Source organism: Triturus cristatus, chromosome 7 (genome assembly GCF_964204655.1).
Source record: "Triturus cristatus chromosome 7, aTriCri1.1, whole genome shotgun sequence".
In the NCBI taxonomy this organism is placed as follows: domain Eukaryota; kingdom Metazoa; phylum Chordata; class Amphibia; order Caudata; family Salamandridae; genus Triturus; species Triturus cristatus.
This window is the reverse complement of record NC_140590.1, coordinates 1,856,978,132-1,856,999,722: the sequence shown is the minus strand read 5'-3', so window position 1 is coordinate 1,856,999,722 and position 21,591 is coordinate 1,856,978,132. Positions and strand designations below refer to the sequence as shown.

Below are 21,591 nucleotides of genomic sequence, written 5' to 3'. Positions count from 1 at the left end.
ACCTCAGCAGGTCTAGTTGAACTAACTGGAAAACCAGCACTTAAGCCAAAAGGCTTCCTTGCTGTTGGAACCACTGCCCTCACAGGCGTCACAGGAGGCCCTCATCTGCGGGAAAGGCTTTCATGAGGATCATGTGATGCACTACCCTATAGAGGCCAGTCATGGTGCGAAGAGACTCTTCTGGACACTGATGGTAAAGATCATGTCATGGAGAAGAGTTATGATGTGCAAAAGGTGTTCCTCGACTAGCACCGGGAATTACGCCTTCATTAGTCAGTCATCCAAGCATGGAAATACATGGACTCTTGGTCGTGTCGGTGAAGCCACCAAAATGGTCCTGAAGTCATGACCTGTGGTCGTTAGCATGAATGGCAACAAGACTCTGAACTGATAGTGCTCGAATCCCACGGTGAACCTCAGGCAACACCAGTGGATGGAGAGGAATTGAAGATGGAAGTCAGTGTCTAGGAGATCCAGGATTCCAAACAATATCCCCCACCCGCTTAGGGCCAGTAGAACTTGATTCAGAGAAGCATCTTCAGAAGGCCAGAATCCAGACAAGATCAAACTTCCCCCATTCTTTCTTCGGGACCAAGAAGTAACGGGAAGAGAAGCCTAGGCTTCATTTGACTAGAGGCAGCAGCTCAATGATCATCTTGTTTACGAGAGAGAAGGCCTCTGCCTTGGGAATCGAGGCATGAACTGGTGAAAGGAGAGTAATCTGGAGGCACCTGCCTGCTCGAACCACAGAGGGGTGAGAGATCCTTGGTCCAGACTTCTGAGACTGCTCTTCTTCAGCCTCCTGATGCTGCTCGGCTTCCTACAGCCGGGCATAGGGGACAGGGCGTCTCTTGGAACATCTATGTCAATGTGCAATGTTTTCTGACAAGAATTTCTCCATGGCCTGTTGGCTTGGGAGGCAGACTACATACACTACACAGTTAAGTCATCTTATATCAGAAATTGTGAAAAATACAGAAATTCCACTCACCAAATGCTGGGAAACACAACTGTCCCTAAAGACACTGATAGAAGAAAAGAAATGTAGAGTCCAAAGGATTTTTTGCTAGAATAGGAAAAACCAATGAGTGGGCAGTACTCCGAGACGCTGAGATATCTGTGTGGCAGGGCCGGGCGGTACAGTGGGGCTGTTTTCCATGCTCACGAGGCTGCTGCCTTTCTAGCTCTATTGCCCTCGATTTCTTCTATTTTTTCCTTTTGAAAAAGTGTTTGAAAGTGGACGGCTACAACTTTACTTTAAACAGTGACATTTTAAGGTCAAGTGCCTTCTTTAGTAAAACGGTAAATGACATTTGACCAATACAGCCTTTGTAAATGTTTACATTTTGTTTTTTTATCAAACCTATCACTGCACATTGGTCCTACTGTTTAGTTTATGACTATGTGACTGTTAATGAAGAGCCCATGAAGGAGAAACACAAATGCACTTGAATAGCTCGCTAGCACTGTGAAATAAGGGTAAGAGAGCGCTTAGTTCGGTTGGTGCATTGTTCTGCTGTGCATAAAGTAAGCTATTCTTTTTAAAGATAGTGACTGGTTCATATAAAATGACTTTGGCAGCATCTGTGCTCTACTGTCATCTTCTGTGGAGTGTGGGATTCGTACAGAGAGACCATCCTGTGTCCAGAAGAATGGTAGATGAGGTTTCTGAAGGTCAGAAATGTAACTAGAACAATTTAATAAAAGATCCTGACCTGCACCAAGTTCAGCAACTCTTTCACTTTCCTGGGGGTTTGGAGCAAGCATCAAAGGCTGTCGTTGATCTCCTACTGTCATCACTGACACTGCCGGCTGACCTGTTGAAGCAAAGGAAAACCTATAAGATCTCTTCAGACAAACTGTTTATTCAGGGAAATATTCAGGTAAAAATCCAAAGGTTAAAAGGGATGTTAAACTAACAAAACCAATTAAACCCACCAGCTATGGTTATCTCAAGTAATTATAACTCTTGCCTTCGCCATGCGCAGTGCTGTCATCAATGATGTCATTTCAGATGTTACAGTGATGTGATCAGTGAGGTCAGAGAACATGTCGTGAGTGATGTAATAGGTGAGGCAATTAGTAGTGCGTGGTCAGGGCACGAGTTAGAGTCACTTTAGAGAATGAGTTATAGTTACTTGAGAACTTCAACTAGTACATTTTTGTGGTTTAAATTAGTTTAAAATGGTATCTTTTAACTGATATTTTCACATAATTATAATATCATTTAACCGTTTTTTTTCAGTGAAGTGCTATGTTTTTTTAAATGTTAAGTACTATTTTATTACCGTATGTAATACACACACCTGTAGCCAGGACCTGCGTCCAACCCCTCATGGGCAGCTAACTCCACCCGTGCAGGGCCTTTGGCCATGGTGCCTAGCGTGGGGAAGGTCATAGGACCTGCGTCCAACCCCTCATGGGCAGCTAACTCCACCCCGTGCAGGGCCTTTGGCCATGGTGCTCAGCGTCAGGAAGGTCATAGGGCCTGCGTCCATCCCCTCATGGGCAGCTAACTCCACCCCGTGCAGGGCCTTTGGCCATGGTGCTCAGCGTGGGGAAGGTCATAGGACCTGCGTCCAACCCCTCATGGGCAGCTAACTCCACACCGTGCAGGGCCTTTGGCCATGGTGCTCAGCGTGGGGAAGGTCACAGGACCTGCGTCCAACCCCTCATGGGCAGCTAACTCCACCCCGTGCAGGGCCTTTGGCCATGGTGCTCAGCGTGGGGAAGGTCATAGGACCTGCGTCCAACCCCTCATGGGCAGCTAACTCCACCCCATGCAGGGCCTTTGGCCATGGTGCTCAGCGTCGGTAAGGTCATAGGGCCAGCGATCAAACCCTCATGGGCAGCTAACTCCACCCCGTTCAGGGCATTTGGCCATGGTGCTCAGCGTCGGGAAGGTCATAGGGCCTGCGACCAATCCCTCATGGGCAGCTAACTCCACCCCGTGCACGGCCTTTGGCCATGGTGCTCAGCGTGGAGAAGGTCATAAGGCCTGCGTCCAACCCCTCATGGGCAGCTAACTCCACCCCGTGCAGGGCCTTTGGCCATGTGCGGCGTAGGGGTTGGCCGCAGGTCCTGGCTTGTGACCAGGCCCTGTACCCAGCCCCCCGCTGGTGTCCAACCCCCCACACTGCGCACACGCAGTGCGCAGCAGAAAGCTGGCCGCAGGGCCTGGCGTCCAAACCCCTTTGGCACGCACGGCTAACTATGTGATCTCACAACATAAAGGGTGTTTAAGTAAGGCAGACCTACTGACTTAGTCAAGGGGTCAGGACACTAAAATATAAAAAGTTGGCCTATTGGTTTTATAAAGGGCTCAGGAAATCAACATATATAAAGCTCATGTATTGCCTTTGTCAAAAAAAATTACCATCAATTATAATCAAATGTATATTTAATTAATTCACACAGTGCAATGTTTAATGAAAGTGATTGTTAAATAAAAAGGCTCAAAGATGTGTTGATGCTTTTTTTTTAAATAAAACTTTAATTTGACATTTTTCAAGCTGCAAATTGCAGCCACAGATCCCATCAAAAGGGGGCTCTGCACACCAGCTGAAGCGCATAGCGCTCCACCTAGGAGTGCTTTAAAACATGATAAACTCTTACGCGGTCATGAATTTTCTATGTTGTTGGGCGAATACTGCACTCACTGCAGCCCCCCACTACATTAAACAAGCATTGGCATAGCCAAAAGGTCTTGCCTCTGGGTCCTTTTAAGTGTTTTGCCAGAGGTGTTTGGAAGTTTGGTAAGAGATGCAATTCAAAATAAAGAGATATGAAAAAGGAAACCAGGAAAGAGTGATGGGGGAAGAAGAGGGCAGCAGATGAGCTGGGGGAGGGAGGGAGAAGCAAAGGGATGCGAGAGAGTGAGACAAAGTAAAAGCAGATGGCGAGAAGAAGCAAGTAGGGGGATAAATATACAAGCATTTACAATGCAATGGTCTCGGCATTGGTAAAATTAGAGCTATTGGCATTGCTCATGACATTTTTGTTTATGTTTTTGTTTTTAAAATATTTAAAGAAACGGCATTGTCATGAGCAATGCCAATAGCTCTAACTTTAACAATTCCGAGACCGTTGCATTGTAAATGCTTGTTTAATTATAGCGCTTGCTTTTAGTTTGTACACAGCTTTGCGCTGCAGACTTGAAGATCGATGAGCGGGAGCAGTACGCGTGCAGGCATTTACAGGGCATGTCACTTGTGCTTAAAATCACGAGTTATATAAACTGCTAAATAGTGCCCGGCGGCGGCAGTAATACTGCGGGGGCGGCGTGCGCAGCTGCACCCCCAACATCCATTGTCCAGTTCGAGTGTAACAAACGGTCACAAATTAATTTGCAGAGGATAACACCGTGTGGTCAAGTGAGGAGACCCTGGTCATATGAGCCAGCTCTCCAAAGTACACAACAAGCAGTGTACAAGCTGGAATCTTATCTCTTTCACAAACTGTGTACGACCAACCGATAGCAAATCTTGGGAGATCGCCAGACTGGGCCACTCATTTTACTGCAATTTTGCCAACAAATAAACCCCACCCCACTTATCTACAATTCTGAAACATTTCCAAAGCTGCAACCCCCAATATTCCCTGCCGGAAACGTTTGAAATGTACGTGTTTAAATGCAGACATTTGGCTTGTTAAGGGCTGCGCAGGAAGCCATTGTCATGCAGCGGGGGAGGGCACGGGGGTCCCGTGAAGGCTGGTCTGCACTGGGGGCATTCAAGGACGGGCCTGCCGCGTTCATAGAGCTCTGTCTAGGCCCCTGCTGGGACACCTGCGGCCCCCTTGCATTTATCCACCCAGTTTGTCAATTTTATCAGCTCTAAAGGGATTAAACGCCCCTCCAGCATGTGAAAATAGCTGAGAAGCGCGAGAGCTCGGCGCCAGTTATTTCCAACGAACCGCTCATTCAGTCCGACTATTTTTTATTGTCAGGAACCTGTAGCCTTGTTTAGCTCATTATTGAACAAAGACTACGAGGCTCAGAATGCAGAGGGGGACAGCGGACTGGTTTAGCTACTCCCAGATTTACCTGGCAACATTGAGAGCGAGAGCGGCGTCGGAGCAGCTTTACCTTTGGGCGTGAAAAGGAAGTTCTCGGAGAAACGCAGTGGCGTTTTCGGATTCGGGGGCGTGTTTTGCTTTTATCTCCTCTTGCCATTGGCTGGAGGAGATAATTAGACTTTCTGAAAAAAACACGCCCCCCGATCCGAAAAGGACGGGGCCTAATCGGAATGACGGACCTCTTCTCCAATGGCTGGCCAGCATTCAAGAGGCCAGCCAATGGAGAACAGGGGAGAAGAGGGGCGGGTTCAAGCCCCTATTCTCCAAGTCATTAAATCTCGGATCGAGACTGCGCAAGCGCAGCCTTCGAGCCGAGACCTAAAAAGGATGGAGAGACTGTTGGGGAGGGAGAAGGGAAGAAAGCCAGGGTCACAGATCGGACGAGAGAGGGAGGCGAGAGAGTGGGAGGACATTGAAGGGAGGGAAAGAAAGAGGAAAGCCATTGATTGAGATAAAGGAATGGAGAAACGGGCAGGCACGGAAAAAAGGAGATAAAAAGGGGAAGGAATAGGAGAGGTGGGATGACAAATATATAGGAGAATGAGTCAGAAAGAAACGAACAGGGAGGGCAGAGGGAATGAAATTATACAGAGTGCAGAGAGACACGAGAGAGTTAGAAAGAGACGTTTGAAACGGTACAGGCTGTGCGCTGGGAGAGTGCAGACCTTCACAATCTGCCCCCGGTGTCTCAGCCACACACCATTCCAAATGCGCAGGCAACCTCGCCATGCTTTTAAAGTAAAAAGCTATGCAGAAGTAGAACATTCACTATCAATCAGTATGGGGAGAGGATGTGGCCTAACGGCCGGAGCGGTCGAGCGCGAAGCTGTGGAACCGTGTTGGGAGCAATATCTACTTTCTATCTATATCTGCTATCTATCTATCTGGCACGAGGTCCTGTTTAAGGCTCACGTGGGATGGAGAAATGGTTAGGGCACGGCTTAGCTGCTGTGCTGTCCCAGAGTCCGCTCTTAGAAGCTGTGTCTGACCTGTATACACATGCACACACACTATGTCTGTCTGCACTGGCACTGTGTCCAGTCTGAGGCCGAGTGGCTCACGTGGGATGGTGAAATGGTCAGGGTACGATTTAGCTGCCGTGCTGTCCTGGAGCTCGCTGGTAGAAGGGTTAAAACTGGTTCTTGCAGCGTAACCGGATCCTCCTGCTAACTTGTATGCCAGTTCTGGAGCTGCTTGTGCTCTACAGACAAGAGAAGGAGCACACTTTGTACTTACACCCTCGTGTTTGCCTGCATTATTCACAGTCGTGACAGCACCTCTGTAAGCCTGCGATTGCCATGTAAACCGTCAATGTCTGGGTGTTGCGTGTGCCCTAAAGGCCTTCTGCAGACAGTCTCCCACCTGCATGAGATGTTTTAATGCCGGGGGCTGTATAAAGCTGAACTAGCAGGATTTCTTGCCTCTGGATATCTGAGATCTCAGTGCGACTGGCTGCTGGTTCCAAGAGGAGTCCTGCGCGGAACGTACATTTTCTTAAGTCATGCAGTGAGCGCTGGCAGTGCCAGCAAACACAGCTCACTGAACGGACACATTCATTGAACACAGCTGCGGATCCCTTCACACCACTGAGATGTGTGGAATGAACCCCCGGACACCTGGAAGCCAGGCCATGAAAATGGTGGATCGCTTGCTATACAAATGTGTGAATGGCATCACCACGGTTTTCAACTTGGCAACTGAGAGGCGCTTTGTTGTCAGCTGAAGTTCTAGGCGCTCACTTTCTGATCTGAATCACTGTCTCTAGCGCCAAAAAGTCTATCTGGCGTAGAAACACTATATTATCTATAAACAGGTTAGCCATACTAACCTCACCAGTTCAATCAAAGCCACTCTCCCCCCCCCCCCCCCCCCCCCCCTTCTACTAACCCGGGTATTTTGTAGAGTGATAAGTGCCACCATGCAGTGACTTCAGAGCGCTAGCGCGCCAGGCAGACACAGGGGAGTGTGGATATTGGTGGAACAGAGACGTGCTCTTCAGCAGAAGACCCGCTCTTCTCAGATGGAGGGGAGTAGTTCTCTCAGTCTTGTCTTCCTTCAGTGAAGCTGTTGCCCTAAGTTCGCGATCACATGGTTTGGAAGAGGACACGCCAGGACGGGACGCAGGGTCTGGCGGTGAATGGGGCGCTTGTTACAAGGGTCAGTCATCTTCGGTCAAGATGTGCCTGAGATCTTAGTCAGCCAGCATCGTCGGAGAAAGTGAACTTTGGTAGGGCGAGTAATTGCAGTTGCATTTATATAGCGCTTACTACCGCTGACGAGGTGTTGAAGCGTTTTACCCCGAGCAGCACGCTGGCTCTGGAACCGAATGCAAAAATCACAACATTACGGGAAACCCGGTTTGTCTCTGAATTCGGACCATGAAATGCTGGAGTGGTGACAGCGGAGGGGGGGGGTGGGCTCTTCTGCTTTCACTAGAACTTCCAGTGAGTTGGGTCCCACAACCTGTCAGCAGTAACTTGCCCTACAACATTTGTGCCTAATCAGGGCGCTGAGTTGCTCCGTGATCCGAGGGCTCAGATGTCAGAAAGCCGAGCCGACCGCGCCCTTGTAAACATGTAGCACCTCTGAGAAGCGCTGGGCTGCACGCCGTAAAAACATCCTCTCAATACACACCGCGATGTGCCCAAGGAGAGGTGGGAGGGGCACCTCAAGCAGGCGCTGCAAAACACGAGAGGGGCTGCTGGAGGTGCGTGGAGAAAAGAGGAGGGTGGGAAGGGAGGCGGGGAGGGAAGAAGGAAGGCGCGAGGCAGGAATGGAAAGATAAACAAGGAGACACTGCTCGCTCCCACAGGCAAAACGCCATGGGATGCGAGGAAAGCAGCTGACAGCCTGCGCGACCCTGCTCGCTCCCGACAGCAAAAGGCCGTGGGAGTGACCAGTAAACAAAGAGGTGGGACATGCGCCTGCCTTTGGCCATTTGCGTGCTTTCATTATTGAAAGCCACACGCAAAGGCCAATCCAATATGTGGGAGGAGTCAGACCAACAAGAAGAAGTTTAGAGTGATCACAAGACGCCTCCCCATAGAGCAGCGCGCGCGCGCTGCGCTAGGCTAGACCTAAAAAAATGCTTGGTGGTGCCCATGGGATGATCCCTATGGCCCTGACAGCGCCCTTTATGCAGCCCCATGGGTCACGCAGGAGCCAGCAACATGTGCTGTTTTTTTTATTCTTTATTATATCGGGTACCCCTGTGCCCACCCCCACAACATTTATTTTTAGATAGTAGCAGCAGGGGGAGCTTTAAAGCCCACAAAGTCCCACTGCTTCCCCAGTCTGCACCCATCTGGGGCACGTCAGGAGCTGGCATTGCTCCTACCCCATGGAAGCAGGTGTCTATTGCTCCTGCTGGGTGTAGGAAGTTCTACGTTTCTCTGCCTGCTCTCCTGCGGGCAGGAAAACAAACATTGCTCCTGCCTGGAAGAAGAATGAAAAGAGAGCTGCTCCCTCTGGACTGGAGCAATGCCGACTCATGCACTATGCGGGGAGCTTGCTGGGGCTGTGGGGGCCCTAGGGCTTCCTTCGCAACCCCTAACATGAGATTTTTGTGTGCCCCGGGTGGGCACTCACAGGGGCACCCACCCCTTAATTACAGTATTTGGCCTTGAGGATGGGGTCCCTGCAGCCCAAGAAGGGTCAGGGAAGGGGGGTGCATGCCCACTTTCCTTTTTATTGGTTTTGGCCCCGGTGGTGGGGTCCCAAGTACCTAATAAGTATAAGGCTCGGTGGGGGGCTGCATGGCACCCTCCCCATAGAATTATGCCCTGGGGGATGGGGTCCCAGGGATCGATAAAGGCTTGGGGATGGAGGCCAAGTGGTCCCACCTACTCTTATCAATAGAATTTGTCACTGTGGGATGAGTCCTCGGGGCCTAATAAGGCTTGGGTAAGGGGCCCTGGCCCCCTCTCCACTTTTCTTTATCACATTGTGCCACAGGGGATGGAGTCCTCTGGCCACAATAGGCTCGGGGAAGGTGCTGCGTGGCCCCCCTTCCCTTAATTATGTTTACAGGCCCCTGGTGACCCGGGGCTTTTAAGTCTCAGGGAAGGGGACCATGCGCCTCCCCCCCATTTAATTAAAATATGGCAGCAGGAGATTGGGTCCCCGGGGCCCATTTGGGCTTGGTGAAGAGGGCCACTTGCCTCCCTCTCATAAAGTAGAAGTATTTAGCCCTGGGGGATGGGGCACCCTTACCCTATAATTAAATTATGGCCCCTAATAAGTTTTTGTCCCTGGAGCTTGGTTTCGCTGGACCTCTGAAGGCTTGGGGAGTAGGATCACATGTCCCTCCCGCCCCAAAAAATATTTTTTGACCCCGAGGAATGAAGTCCCCGAGCCAATAGTGGGTTGAGGAGAGGGCTGCGCGCCCTACCTCTCCTTTTAAAAACAAAGGGCCCTGGGGTCCTTGGGGCCACTAGGGGCTTTGGGAGTGAGGCTGCGTAACCCCTCCCCAGTGGAGATTGGTCTGCTTGTGGGGAGTTGGACTCAGGGTGGGGCTTTGGGTTGCTTGACTGCAAGGGGTAGGCCACAGGGTCTGACAGCAGGCCATGTTGTACAGCCTACTCCCCACCTCAGACAGCCAAAGGCCATGCGCTGTGGGGGTTGGCTTTGCGTATGGTAATAAAATATTATTTTATGTTAAAAAACCCTAGAAATTTTGCCTGAAAAAACAAAAGTTAAAGTAACGTTATAGTTGGGTGTGATAGAAGATCTGATTTTTTTTTTTTTATACATTCGAAATTCACAACAAAAAAAAACTAGGGTTAAAGTGAAGTTATAGTTAGGCGAATATGTTTGTACCAGAATTCAAATTCTGCAGATGTAGTTAGCTGAGCTAACTACAGCTTGCGTCCCGCCCTGCACTGCTTATGACCTCACATATGTCACTAATGACATGTTCCATGACATCTTTTATGACATCACTGATGAGATGCAACACTAAAAGATGATGGACAGAATGATGAACATTATCAAGCTTCGGGTCAGCAGAAGAGCCAGGTCTTGAGGCACTTCCTGAAGGTGTGCAGGATGGGGGAGCGTCTGATGTTGACTGGGAGTTCGTTCCAGCTTTTGGCCGCAATGTAGGAGAAGGCTCTTCCCCCGGCTCTGGTTTTGCAGATCCGAGGGGTAGTAGCTAGGGCGAAGTCGGCAGAGCGGAGGTGTCTTTTGGGTGCGTGGAAAGAGATTCTTTTGTTAAGGTATTTGGATGCGATGTCATGGAGGGATTTGTAGGCGTGGGCGAGTAGTTTGAAGGTTACTCTCTTCTTAATGGGAAGCCAGTGTAGATCTCGCAGGTGTTGGGTCATGTGTTCCTGTCATGGGGTGCCGAGGATGAGTCTGGTTGCGGTGTTCTGAATGGTCTGGAGTTTCTGTAGCAGGGATTTGTTGACTCCCGCGTAGAGGGTGTTTCCGTAGTCCAGTCTGCTGGTGATGAGTGGGTGGGTGACGGTTTTTCTGGCTTTGGGTGGGATCCACTTGAAGGTCTTGGAGGATGAGGAGGGAGTGCATGTTGATTCACTGATCCGTCGAGGATTCACACGGGGTGGGGGTGTCATGCTGAGAGACGCAGTAGATCCGCGGATCCAGAAAAAAACCTTAAAAAGTGTCCCCCTTTAGAGGAAACAGGGAATGGGTTAAGAAAATAGTGACGATTTAGGATTGGTATAACAAAAATAAAAGACAAAAGGAACTTTGGGATTTGCCAAGTACAGGTGTATGAGTGAGAGCACAATGGGAAGGGTAGCCATTAATGGTACATTTGTAGTGAGAGTGGAAGACAATTGAGAGATGTCTGACATTAGATTTGCAGTGAAAAAGAGATATTAAAAGATATTATAATAAAACTTTGACAAAAGCAAATACATTTTAAAGGTATGTTAATTAGGTTGTACAATAAAAAGTATATTAAAAAAAAGATCTACGAGTGTATATAAGCTGAAACAATATGTGAAAGAATATGTGTAGCTTCTAGACACTACAGTAAAAGCTTAAACAGAAGGGAGGTTAGATTGAGAACATTAACTAAACATATAGTGAGCAGCAAAGGAGGAAGAGGAATTGCTATACTGAAAATATAGTTCTTTTTTGAGCCAGTATGAAAGAATGTGTTTGAAATTAGATGTGGGTGCTTGCTTGTATGTAATTTATTAGCATGTTTTAGTAATTGTACCCACTCACACAGTCAGGCAGGCACTTACACAACCAGGTACACTCCTACAAAACACTTATGTACCTACCACTCCTATAACCAGACAGTGACTTAAACACTCAGTCACATATCCCTAAAACCATTTACACACCCATTTACTCACCTATACATCCACTTACAAAGTCATTCACACATCCATACAGGCGCTGTCATACACACACACACCTATACAGCCATTGGTGTACCCAGCACTAAGACGGTCAGTTACACAGGCAGTTACACACCTATACACCCAGTCATCCACCCATACAGCCACTCACATACCTATTTACAAAACCATTCAGCCACGCACACACCCAGTCAGACAGTGACAGAGTCACTTACACATCCACTCACCCACACAGCACCTATGTATCCACTACTAACAGTCACTTGCACACAGTTACACACCTGAACACCCACTAACACAGCCAGTTACCAATCTATACAGCTACTTACATACCACTTTGACACCCATACTGTTACATACCCACACAGCTACTTACACATCCTGTGAAACACCCACAGAGGCACGGATACACTCACTAACATATCCACTCAAACACTCACACACCCGGTCACCCATCTGTACAGTCACTTATATACCAATTTAGATACCCATACAACCACTAATACACCCACTAACACAGCTATACCACTAATTACATATCCAGTCACACACCTACATAGTCACTAATACACCCACTCACATACACACTCATTCACTCACACACCCAGACAGCCACTCATACAGCCACGCACATACCCATTTACATACTCATACACAGGCACTTACGCAGCCACTCATACACACACAGAAGCACGTATGTACCCACACACTTGCTTATAATATTTAACTTAATAGTATGTGTAATATAAATTTGAATGTATTCTATATTTGATTTTCAGATATCTACCTGTGCTTAAAGGGGAGGATTTATAATGCAGAGAAAGACGTAAAGTAGAAATAAAAAGAAGGAGTACTATCTGTTTAAAAGGGACAGAATAAAAGGAAATGATGGGTAGAATGTGCTGGAAAAATAGAGCTGCTGGTAAGAGAACTACAGTTTGTTAAAGCAATATGTGGAAAAATGCAGAGTGTAGAAAAAGTTTCAGAGAAAAAGCGACGTTTAAAATCAACTCACAAAGGTGAAAGAATAAGTCAGATTGAAAGAGAAAAATAGTATTACAAAATACCTAATTTGACAAGAAGGCCAAAACAATTTAAAGAAATATGATAAAAAATGTTTAGAAGTAGGTTAATACAGAATTTGGTACATTAAGATAAAGCAGTGCAAGAGGACAAGGGTAGCACTGAAACAAAACATTTTTTATTGAGACTCTGGTTGATAAAGCGTTTGCCCTAAAGAACAAACTGTTTATCTGGATACTAAACAGAATGAGAACACTGGATAAAATTATGAAGAAAAGAAGCCAAAAAAAGCTTATTAATGAAAGTAATCTTTGCAAAGATTTTCCAAGGAGAATGGAAGCATACGTCTAGTACCACAGCTTTCTTTAATGAAGAAAGCTATTTACACCAGAACTAATTAGTGCATGTAGTTGAAACAACTGGCCGATGCTATGAGGTAAAAACAAGGTACTCCCACTTCAAAAATGAAATGGTTCCTAGAAATTTAGAGGAAGAGATAGGTTAAGAGGTACAAGGAAGGCATAGACATGTCCTTGAGTATAAATGGGACAGCATTAGTATTTGTAGTGTTTGCCAGGAATCAATTGATATATTGAGTAATTGTCTACGTCAATCTACAGATAGAAGTGTGAAGCAGAAAACTGCAATGTTGCAAGTGTTAGATCCGTACAAAGTCAGGAAATATTCTAATTTACAAGAACACTCTGGCGTGTGTCTATCCAGGAAAGTGTGCACAAGTACTTTTCATACTTTGAGAATGTCGGCTGTTCATCATTCAAAAATGTGAAATTTAGTTAGAAGACTTTACTTTGAAAAAAGTCTTGCTTTGTGTTTAGAAGAAATTAACAAATCACTTTCTTATGGTACAGTATCAGATATTGAAAATGTTTGTGAAGATATTCATTTACGTTTCTTTGGTCCTGAAGTGCAGTCTGGGCAAAAGGAGGAGTTTGTATGTTCAGGTGTAGAGGAACAAAAACACAGATGTTAGTACCGATAGCTTTAAACAAGAAATAGAAAAGTTTAATACAGTTTCTACAGAAAAACCAGACTACGTTTGTATTTGTTGTCGGTGCATCCACTACAAAGGCCAAATTTGAAATGTTGATGTGCCCCTGAAACTAAAGAATAAAACAGAGGAAAGTGGCTAAAATTTGCACTGTATTTATTTGTGGAGGAACATTTTGATTTGTCAACATGCCAGATCATGTGCAAGTATTGCTATAATGAATTTGAAGACAACAAAATGCCTGCCAGAGCAATACACAATAAGTTAATGGTGGTAGAAATTCCAGAGGAACTTTGAAATCTGAACTACCAGCGTACTGCGCACAGCTACTAACCCGACCAGGGCCTCTGCACCCGAATGCCCCAGGGCAGGTAAAGAGTAAATGCTGGTGGTATTTTGGAACTTGCCCCTAAGTCCCGAGGGAGACCCCCAGAAACCAAACACAAATACTTGTATGCACTACATGCCTTTTTCTCTCATAGGAAAGCATTGCCCTTAAAGACACATTTAAGTGAACATTTTACTTAGCTGCTAAAATCCATATTTTGAAAAGTACTTACCTGAGAACGAAGTTTTTGCTATAAAAAATTCTAAGGAGGGTCACAGGTGTAAAGGTGGAATTGTATAGTTATTGTAGATGCATTATCAGGATTTATGACATCATGCGGCCTACCAGGGGTGATGTCTTTATAAGGTTTTGCCTATGCTGGAGAGCCTTATTTAGATATAGTAGTACTTCTAATTATGAAGTTCTCATTTTCAGCATATGCTTCTTTAGATTAGTAGGGCAAGTCTAGATGACATGATCTTTTAAATAATTGTAGTGAGTACAATGCGCAGTGTTGCTTATTTGCAGTGACATACAGTGTAGTTGTGGTTTTTTTATGCTGTCTATATGATTGTTTTTCCCCATTGTTCAATAATGATTCTTTATACAGTACATCATTTATGTTGTAGAAGTATAAAATCGGAGAACAGTAAAAAAGGGGAAATGAAATGTTTATTTTTGTTATAACAGCATTAGAGGATGGTACACGTGTAATGATTTGTTACCTTTATAAAGCTATGCATTGTTAAAATTTCCAAGTTTAATTTATAATTTTATCATTTGTAATACTAACTCATATTCGTTTTTTTTCTTTTTTATACAGATGAATGGCACCATCTATTGGAGTAATGTGGTTGACAACTTAGTTCTTCCAGTGTTGTGGTATTAGATTACATTGTGAAGGTGTTCCAAACTTCAACTGAAAAAAAGTACACCCACTTCCACTTTCAGACACCTACTTAGTCCCATACAGCGGTTCACATACTGACTCACACATCTATACAGACACTCACTTCTCACATATCCACCCAATCATTCAGATACCCACTGGCACACCCATAGACACTCACACAGCTACTCACACACCCACACAGACACTTATAAACACACAAACACACCATAGAGGCACTCCTACACAAACTCACACAGACATACCCACTCACACACCCACAGAGCCACTTTCATACTCACTCACAGACGTATACAGACACACACAAACCCACTCACTTATACACCCACAGACATTTAGATCCCCAATAACACACCAATAGTCACTCACACAGGCACCGACATACCCACACAGCCACTCACATACCCACTGAAAATCCCATTCAGTCAGTCACACACCCACTTACACAATAAACCTAGCAGCTACATTCAGAATCACTTGGAGACTGGAGAATAGATAATTCGCCATGCCTACATACAATGCATTTTCGTAGTCCAATCAACTCGTAACCAGAGCCTGGACTACGGTTCTGTGCAGATCCACAGGTATCCATCAAAAAAGCTTCCTCAAGAGTTTAAGTATGCCAAAGCATTTGCCACATGTGGAGTTTACATGCTATAGCATAGACAGGGAATTATCAATCAGAATTCCCAAGTTTTTTGCTACTTTAAGCTCGAGAGCTGAGCAGAGGGTAGAATTTCAAGCAATGTGCCTTTATCTAGCTAGATAACTCTGTTAAACAATTCGTAAGATTTCCCCTGGTTTCCTGGTATTTATCTCCTATTGAAATTACCAGTTAGGTGTCATCCATGTAGGGAAAGATTTCACATCCCCATATTTGGCAATTTACGCGATGGATGAGACTTACATATTGAAGAGTATGGGGCTCAAGGAGGAGCCTTGAGGGACTTCACATTTGGACGTACTTGGGGATGACCTAAAGGTGTCCAGCTGTACAGCTTGCGTTCTATTATTCAGAAAGGAGGAGAACCTTTTCAGGCATTGCAGTGAATCCCTATCTCAAACTGTTTTTTTATCAGGAGATAATGGGACACTATGTCAAAGGCCACAGACAGGTCAAGTAAGATCAGAACTTTGGCCTTGCCCTGATCGACTTCTAATCTCATGTTATTGAGTACGGTAAGAAGAATAGATTTGGTGCTGTTATTCGCACTAAATCCAGTTTGAGAGAGTTCTAGGAAGTTACTGTGTTCCAGAAAGTCAGTACGTTGGGTATTTACAAGTCTCTCAAGAACTTTTGACATGTAGAGGAGCAATGAGATTGGTCAGTAGTTTGATAAAATTGTGGCATCAATGCCTGATCTCTTTGCAAAAGGGAGTATTGACGCTTGCTTCCAGGCATCTGGGTATTCAGTGGAAAACAAGGAAAGGTTATAAGTTTGTTCTACAAACAGGCTTAATGGGGCTAAGCGTGCAAAGATAAACTAGGAGCAGGGGTCTAGTGGGGAATCGGACTTCACTCCCAGCACCATTTTTAGGTCTCGCGCCTAGCGTTGCAGTGCGCAACACTGCTCACGCAGCGAGAGACCTCTTGTACGGGTTTAAAAATCGAGCTAGGAATCGCTCGTGCTTTTCCTTTTGGGCCACGCAATTGGCCTTTGCGTGCGTCTTTCTATTAAAGACCGCATGCAATTGGCCAAAGGCGGACGCCTTGCTCCGCCCTTGGCCTATTGGTGTCTGTTACCCGCACAGGGTAACATGTGGTTTGCATTATCGTGCACAGACGCATGCACGATAATGCAAAACACATGGCTCACTGTGGCGTACGCACGCACCACTCGGGTGCTTGCTGCCGTCACCACTCCCGACCCCTTTGTTATTTTTGTTGAGGTTGGACTGAGTCATCTGTCTGGTAATGTATGTTTTTTGCTAAACAGAACAAACAAACCCGTTTGGCTGTTTTCTGCCGTGTACAGACGCAGGGCCCGTTAGTGATTGTCATCGTTGATTTGTTTTTTTCCTATTTTCAAGCCTTGTTTTGTAAGGAATTGAGTTGGTAAAGGACATATTTTTTGTCTCTCATGCAGGGATCGCTCTGGTTTATATAGGGCATAATTTGAGGGGGTGGTTGCAAGTGGGACCTGCTGCATAATTTGTGCTGATGGTTTTTGGTGGGTCTCGCCGGCTCTCTATGTTGGAGACTGGCTCTTATTTTAACTTGACAGACTCTCCCGAGAGCGGGAGAGGTGGGAAAAGCAGAGCGGAGAGATGGAGTTAGAGAGACGAAACCCCGTTACAAAGGAGAAAGCAGGAATGTGTAAAGAGTGTGATAGAGAGGCAGAGGGGGCCTGGTAGGTTAAGAGGCCTGAGGTAGATTTAGGACTGCGTGGCCTTGGTATCTGACACACTGACATCTAGTAGCACCGGCACTTTCTTTTAGAAATGAAGCACTGGAAAGTGTATGTCTGTATCTACCCACTGGAAGAAAACCCTTGGAGTAAGTGTTTTTCATGGAGGGTGGGGGTGAAATCTCTCGCTCTCAACCTCCCTTTTGAGGGTCGGGGAGGGTTTCTGTGGATAGATCCTCGGAAGCTTCATGGAGTTAATCCTGTGCCTACGTCAGCGACTTGATCTCTGCTCCCTTTGCCCCCCTCTCTGGGGCCCCACTTCAGCTGCTCCGATAGCGCTGAAGATTTGGCGCTTGTTGCTGAGAAGTGTAACTTGTTTCCCCAGGGTGCAATCCGCCTTGGCTTTCAGTCTGAGGTGTATGTACGACATTGTCGGAAATACTGCCGCTGGTGACAATTCACATAGCTTTAAGCCTGGGGTGTCCAAAGGCGGCATGCGTTGCTCCACGCGCCTCTCTACCTTGCATGATACCCGGGGTTACGAAAACGAAACTCTTAAAGTTATATCAATCTGTACATAACAGTGAATTACGAGATATATATATATATATATATATATATATATATTCTCCTCGTATTTGAGGGCTGGTTTTGGCGGGGATGCCGTTGGATTTAAAAACCTAACGTAATTTTGTGTATTTTGTGGGTCCCTGATAACGCACCCCCTCCCCCCCCCATCTCCAGTAAGGAGTCTGCTGAGCCAGTTTGATCTTGGAATGTCTTAGCGATCGACCAACCCCCTGTCACGAGGAATTCATGCAGGCGTGTTTTTATGTAACACAGCATTATGGTACTTGTAGTGCCCTAATAATGAGACTGCTCCCAAGGTGCTTGATGCTAGAAATCCAGAACAGGCTCATACAGCCTCAAACCATGGGAGATGTTCAACTTGACTTTGTGTGGTTTTTTTTTATGATTAAATGTAATTGCCCACCTACTTGAGACTTCAACAAGGGTTTACCTGGCCGTGCTAACCTGTTAGTTGTACTGTATCTACTGTTGCAAATGTGCAGATTAAAAGTAGGGAAAAAGTTGCGTTAATATAGTAGCCCTGTTGCTCGGAAACAAAAGGTCTGAATGCAGGAAATTAAGAAAGCTAAACACCTCCCCCTTCTTTCAAGTAGACGTGATTCGCAAAATGCCAGGCCTGCAGTGCCAATGGTAATGCCTGCGATGTATGTTGTGAACAAAGGCACAATGTCATTGAGACGCTTACCAACTGTCAGGCTAGACCCAAAAACTACAGAATCCATGGCCTGTGGCAGCGCCGCTCCCAGGAGGGTGGAAGGGTTCCTGAGCCCCTGCAGTGGTGCACAGGTGGCCTTTGTAATGTTTGCAGTACTTGATCTGGAAGTGCAGGAGCTCAAACTCTTTCTTGGGTGCCCACCATCCGGTGCTGTTCAATGCCAGGGTTGATTGATACCAGGGCTGCCCAATCTAGATTCCGCTCGTACCTTTCTTCCACCCCCACACATATCTCCTTATCTCACCCTCGCCATCCTTGCTTTTTTAATTACTGAGTTATTGATTTGTTTTTTAGAAACCATTCCAGATACTGGGGGAAAGAGTATATCTGAAGGTATTTCAAAGCTGCACATCAAAATCCTTGTCCTTTTATACATTACATGGCTTATATTTCCAGATAGTTTCACTCTTCAAACTGACAAGATATGAAGAGTTTGTGTCCTTTTCAAGGAAAATTTGCCAAGGCATGAGCACTATGCATCTGGTTCTCCGCAGTAGATTAGAGCAGAGGTTCTTAACCTTCGAATGGGCCGGTGCGGAGTACCAGCACTTTATTTTAAGAGGGAGAGTACCGGCACTTCTATTCCATTTCAAGCACTGCTTTTGACTTGCATGGAGCCCTGACTCACGTCAGAGATCACCGATGTAACCCCTCCAAGAAGGGACCAGAAACTCCTCCTCCCAAAAAATACTTTACCACGCAGGATAATTGAACTGTTCCAATAGCACTCTCCCTATGACTAGACCCTTTGTGACAAGCGGTTGATTCTTTCAGCTGTTTAACGTCATTTACTCCTTTAACTCCTGCTGTACTAATTGTCAGCATACTGTAACCTCACTAATTGCTTAACAATTTTTTGTCTCTATGCTTTTACTTGAACCTATGTAGCGTGCATTTTATATAAACCTACTTTATTTTTCATTTTATGTAAAGCGCTGTGAAGCTTTTGGGTCTAGCTTGTGCTATATACACCCTATAAATCATTAGTGGAGTCCAGGTGCCCCAGAGTCATTGTTGAACGCCAGGGACCCCAGCGTAATCATTTTTGTTTGAAACTCAAAAAATACAGAAACCGGCATTCCTCAAACACTCAAAATGATCAAATGTTGTTTACTTCACAAACATTAACACATTTTCATGCTTTACTAAATCAGTTGGACTAATTTTCCTAGTGTATTCGGTTTGCTGCACTTTCATTGCTCCCACTTGATTTATAGCCTCTTATTCCAAATTAGTTCACTTTTATGGTATGTTTTACTACTTTGTATACAAGTAATCTGATAATTCCTCTAAGCAGTTGGGGCCTGCTACATGGGTCCCCAGACCACAGGCTAAGAACCACTGCACCAGAGAGCCTATTTATGGGTCTCCAGGAGAGGTCATTTTGTGTATCCCTTCCGAGTGATAGCAGTAGCCAGCCTTGCCCCGGCACCCCAACAATAAGCCTCTGTACATCTGTGCTTTCCTGCAACACTTGGAACACAGACATAATATAAACCCTTCGTCGCCCCCCCCCTTACACGCATCTCCATTGCAATTTCCCTATTGATGTTATCTCCAACAACCTGGAATGGTGTGGAAACCAGTGAGTGCGGGGCAGACACTGCACAAGGCCAGGAAAACAGCATTTCATGAGTGCATGCGAAGAAAAGATGGGGGGTGGGGCGGAACCACCTCGCTGAATGAGCAGTGGAACAAGACCAGGTCCGCCATCCTCTTCATTGGAGAGGCAATGCTCCATGGGAGGGACAAATGCAAGAGTGTGCAAGCCACCCAATAGGAAGCAGGCAAATGACTGACCAATCAATCACGGTAACCAATGGGAGGGTTGTAAACCCATACATTTTTCTCTGTAGCCACTCGGCTTGTGGTGGTTGACAGATGGTACCGAATGAGCCCCGATGCCCACCATCTCCACAAACCACTGAATGCATGTGACATATGTGCTCTGCATTCGAGCCCCATGAACCCAGGTATGTTTTGTGGTGCCAGCAAAAACTGGTAGCCAGAATGGAAACCAAAATCTATCTGGCAAAAATGTCCACAACCGCCTCGCAATGCAGGAGGCATGACTAGAATTTTCATGAGGGCATGGACTAATGGCATTCAACTTTCAGGCCCAGGTCAGACTTTTATCCTATCCTGTTGGGACTTACCGGAAGGTTAAATATAACAATTGGGAGTATAGACCATTCCCCTGTGTTTACAAATGGGAGCACAGGCCCTTTACTGGCTAGCAGGGGGTAGAGTGCACAGTTCTAAAGAGGGGTCATAGGCCCAGCAAGATCTTACTAAAGCCTGTTGCTCATGAACCTGGTCATTGCAGTCAGGAATTTAAGCCTCCCCTACCACAATCTGATGTGTACTCTTTGCCATTTCTCTTATGGTGGGAGGATTGTGTGATTCTTTTTTGTTTTAACAGTCTTGATGTCACGGAAAGCCCAATATACTGAACAAATGTTGCTTCATGTCTCCTTTTAATGTTTCAAAAGCCAATAAAATGTGTGAAAGCAGAGGAGGTGAGCAGTTGGCTGTACATCATGCAAAACAATTGGTCCTTTCCTGCACCCCTGCACTTCTGTTGAACCCCGGGAACGCTTTCATGCCAGCAAGGCTTGATGCGCTCTACTTTCACTTTTTATTGAGTTCAGCAGTTGAATCCATTTTAGGGACAACGGTGCACGTGTCAACTGGATTGCAGCTTCAGTTGGGACGAAATGCAGGTGTCCAAGGCTATGCTGGCCAGACTTGAGCTTTGGTCAGCCAGACTGATGGGAATTCTATGCTGCACCTGCCAACTAACGTTTGGGGACCTAGCACTCGGACGGCTACAATGATCCTGCCCAGCCTGATTACTGTGGATGTCAATTTGCCATTGATCTGGGGTTTCTGACATCAGCCATGCAAGACTAGATCACTAAATCAAAATGGAGATTTTGCGGACTTTGCTTGGCAATTTGTGATCCGCAGGAAGGACTGTGCAACACCTTGGACTCCAGTGGAGCCTTGCATAGGTGAGGAAAGGCCCTCCGTTATGCCCTCTTGGGCTCCGTTCTCTTCCATCAACCCCTGCTTATCTACGAACAACACCTTGCTCAATCTTCTGCACCACCCCCACAGTTCTCCGTGTATTGTCTGTAAAATGGACTGCCTCCACGGTTTGCCTATCTTTCTGACCCGCTATTGTACATGTTGCATAATGTTTGCTGAACATGTAAACAATGTGGTATACAATTTCAGTTGCCTTTGAATTGGT

General features: G+C 46.0%; 1 protein-coding gene across 5 annotated transcripts in view; it reads right to left on the bottom strand.

Moving 5' to 3' along the window:
• LOC146813471 (uncharacterized) overlaps nucleotides 1-21,591 on the bottom strand; it is a 269,121-nt gene that overhangs the window by 47,870 nt on the left and 199,660 nt on the right. For 4 of the 5 annotated variants that reach the window (XM_085620247.1, XM_085620244.1, XM_085620246.1 and 1 more), the window contains exon 10: nucleotides 1,716-1,817. In XM_085620247.1, coding sequence (XP_085476373.1) covers nucleotides 1,716-1,817 — 102 coding nt within the window. The remainder of the gene's footprint in view (nucleotides 1-1,715; nucleotides 1,818-21,591) is intronic. The other variant, XM_085620245.1, reaches the window with a different exon arrangement.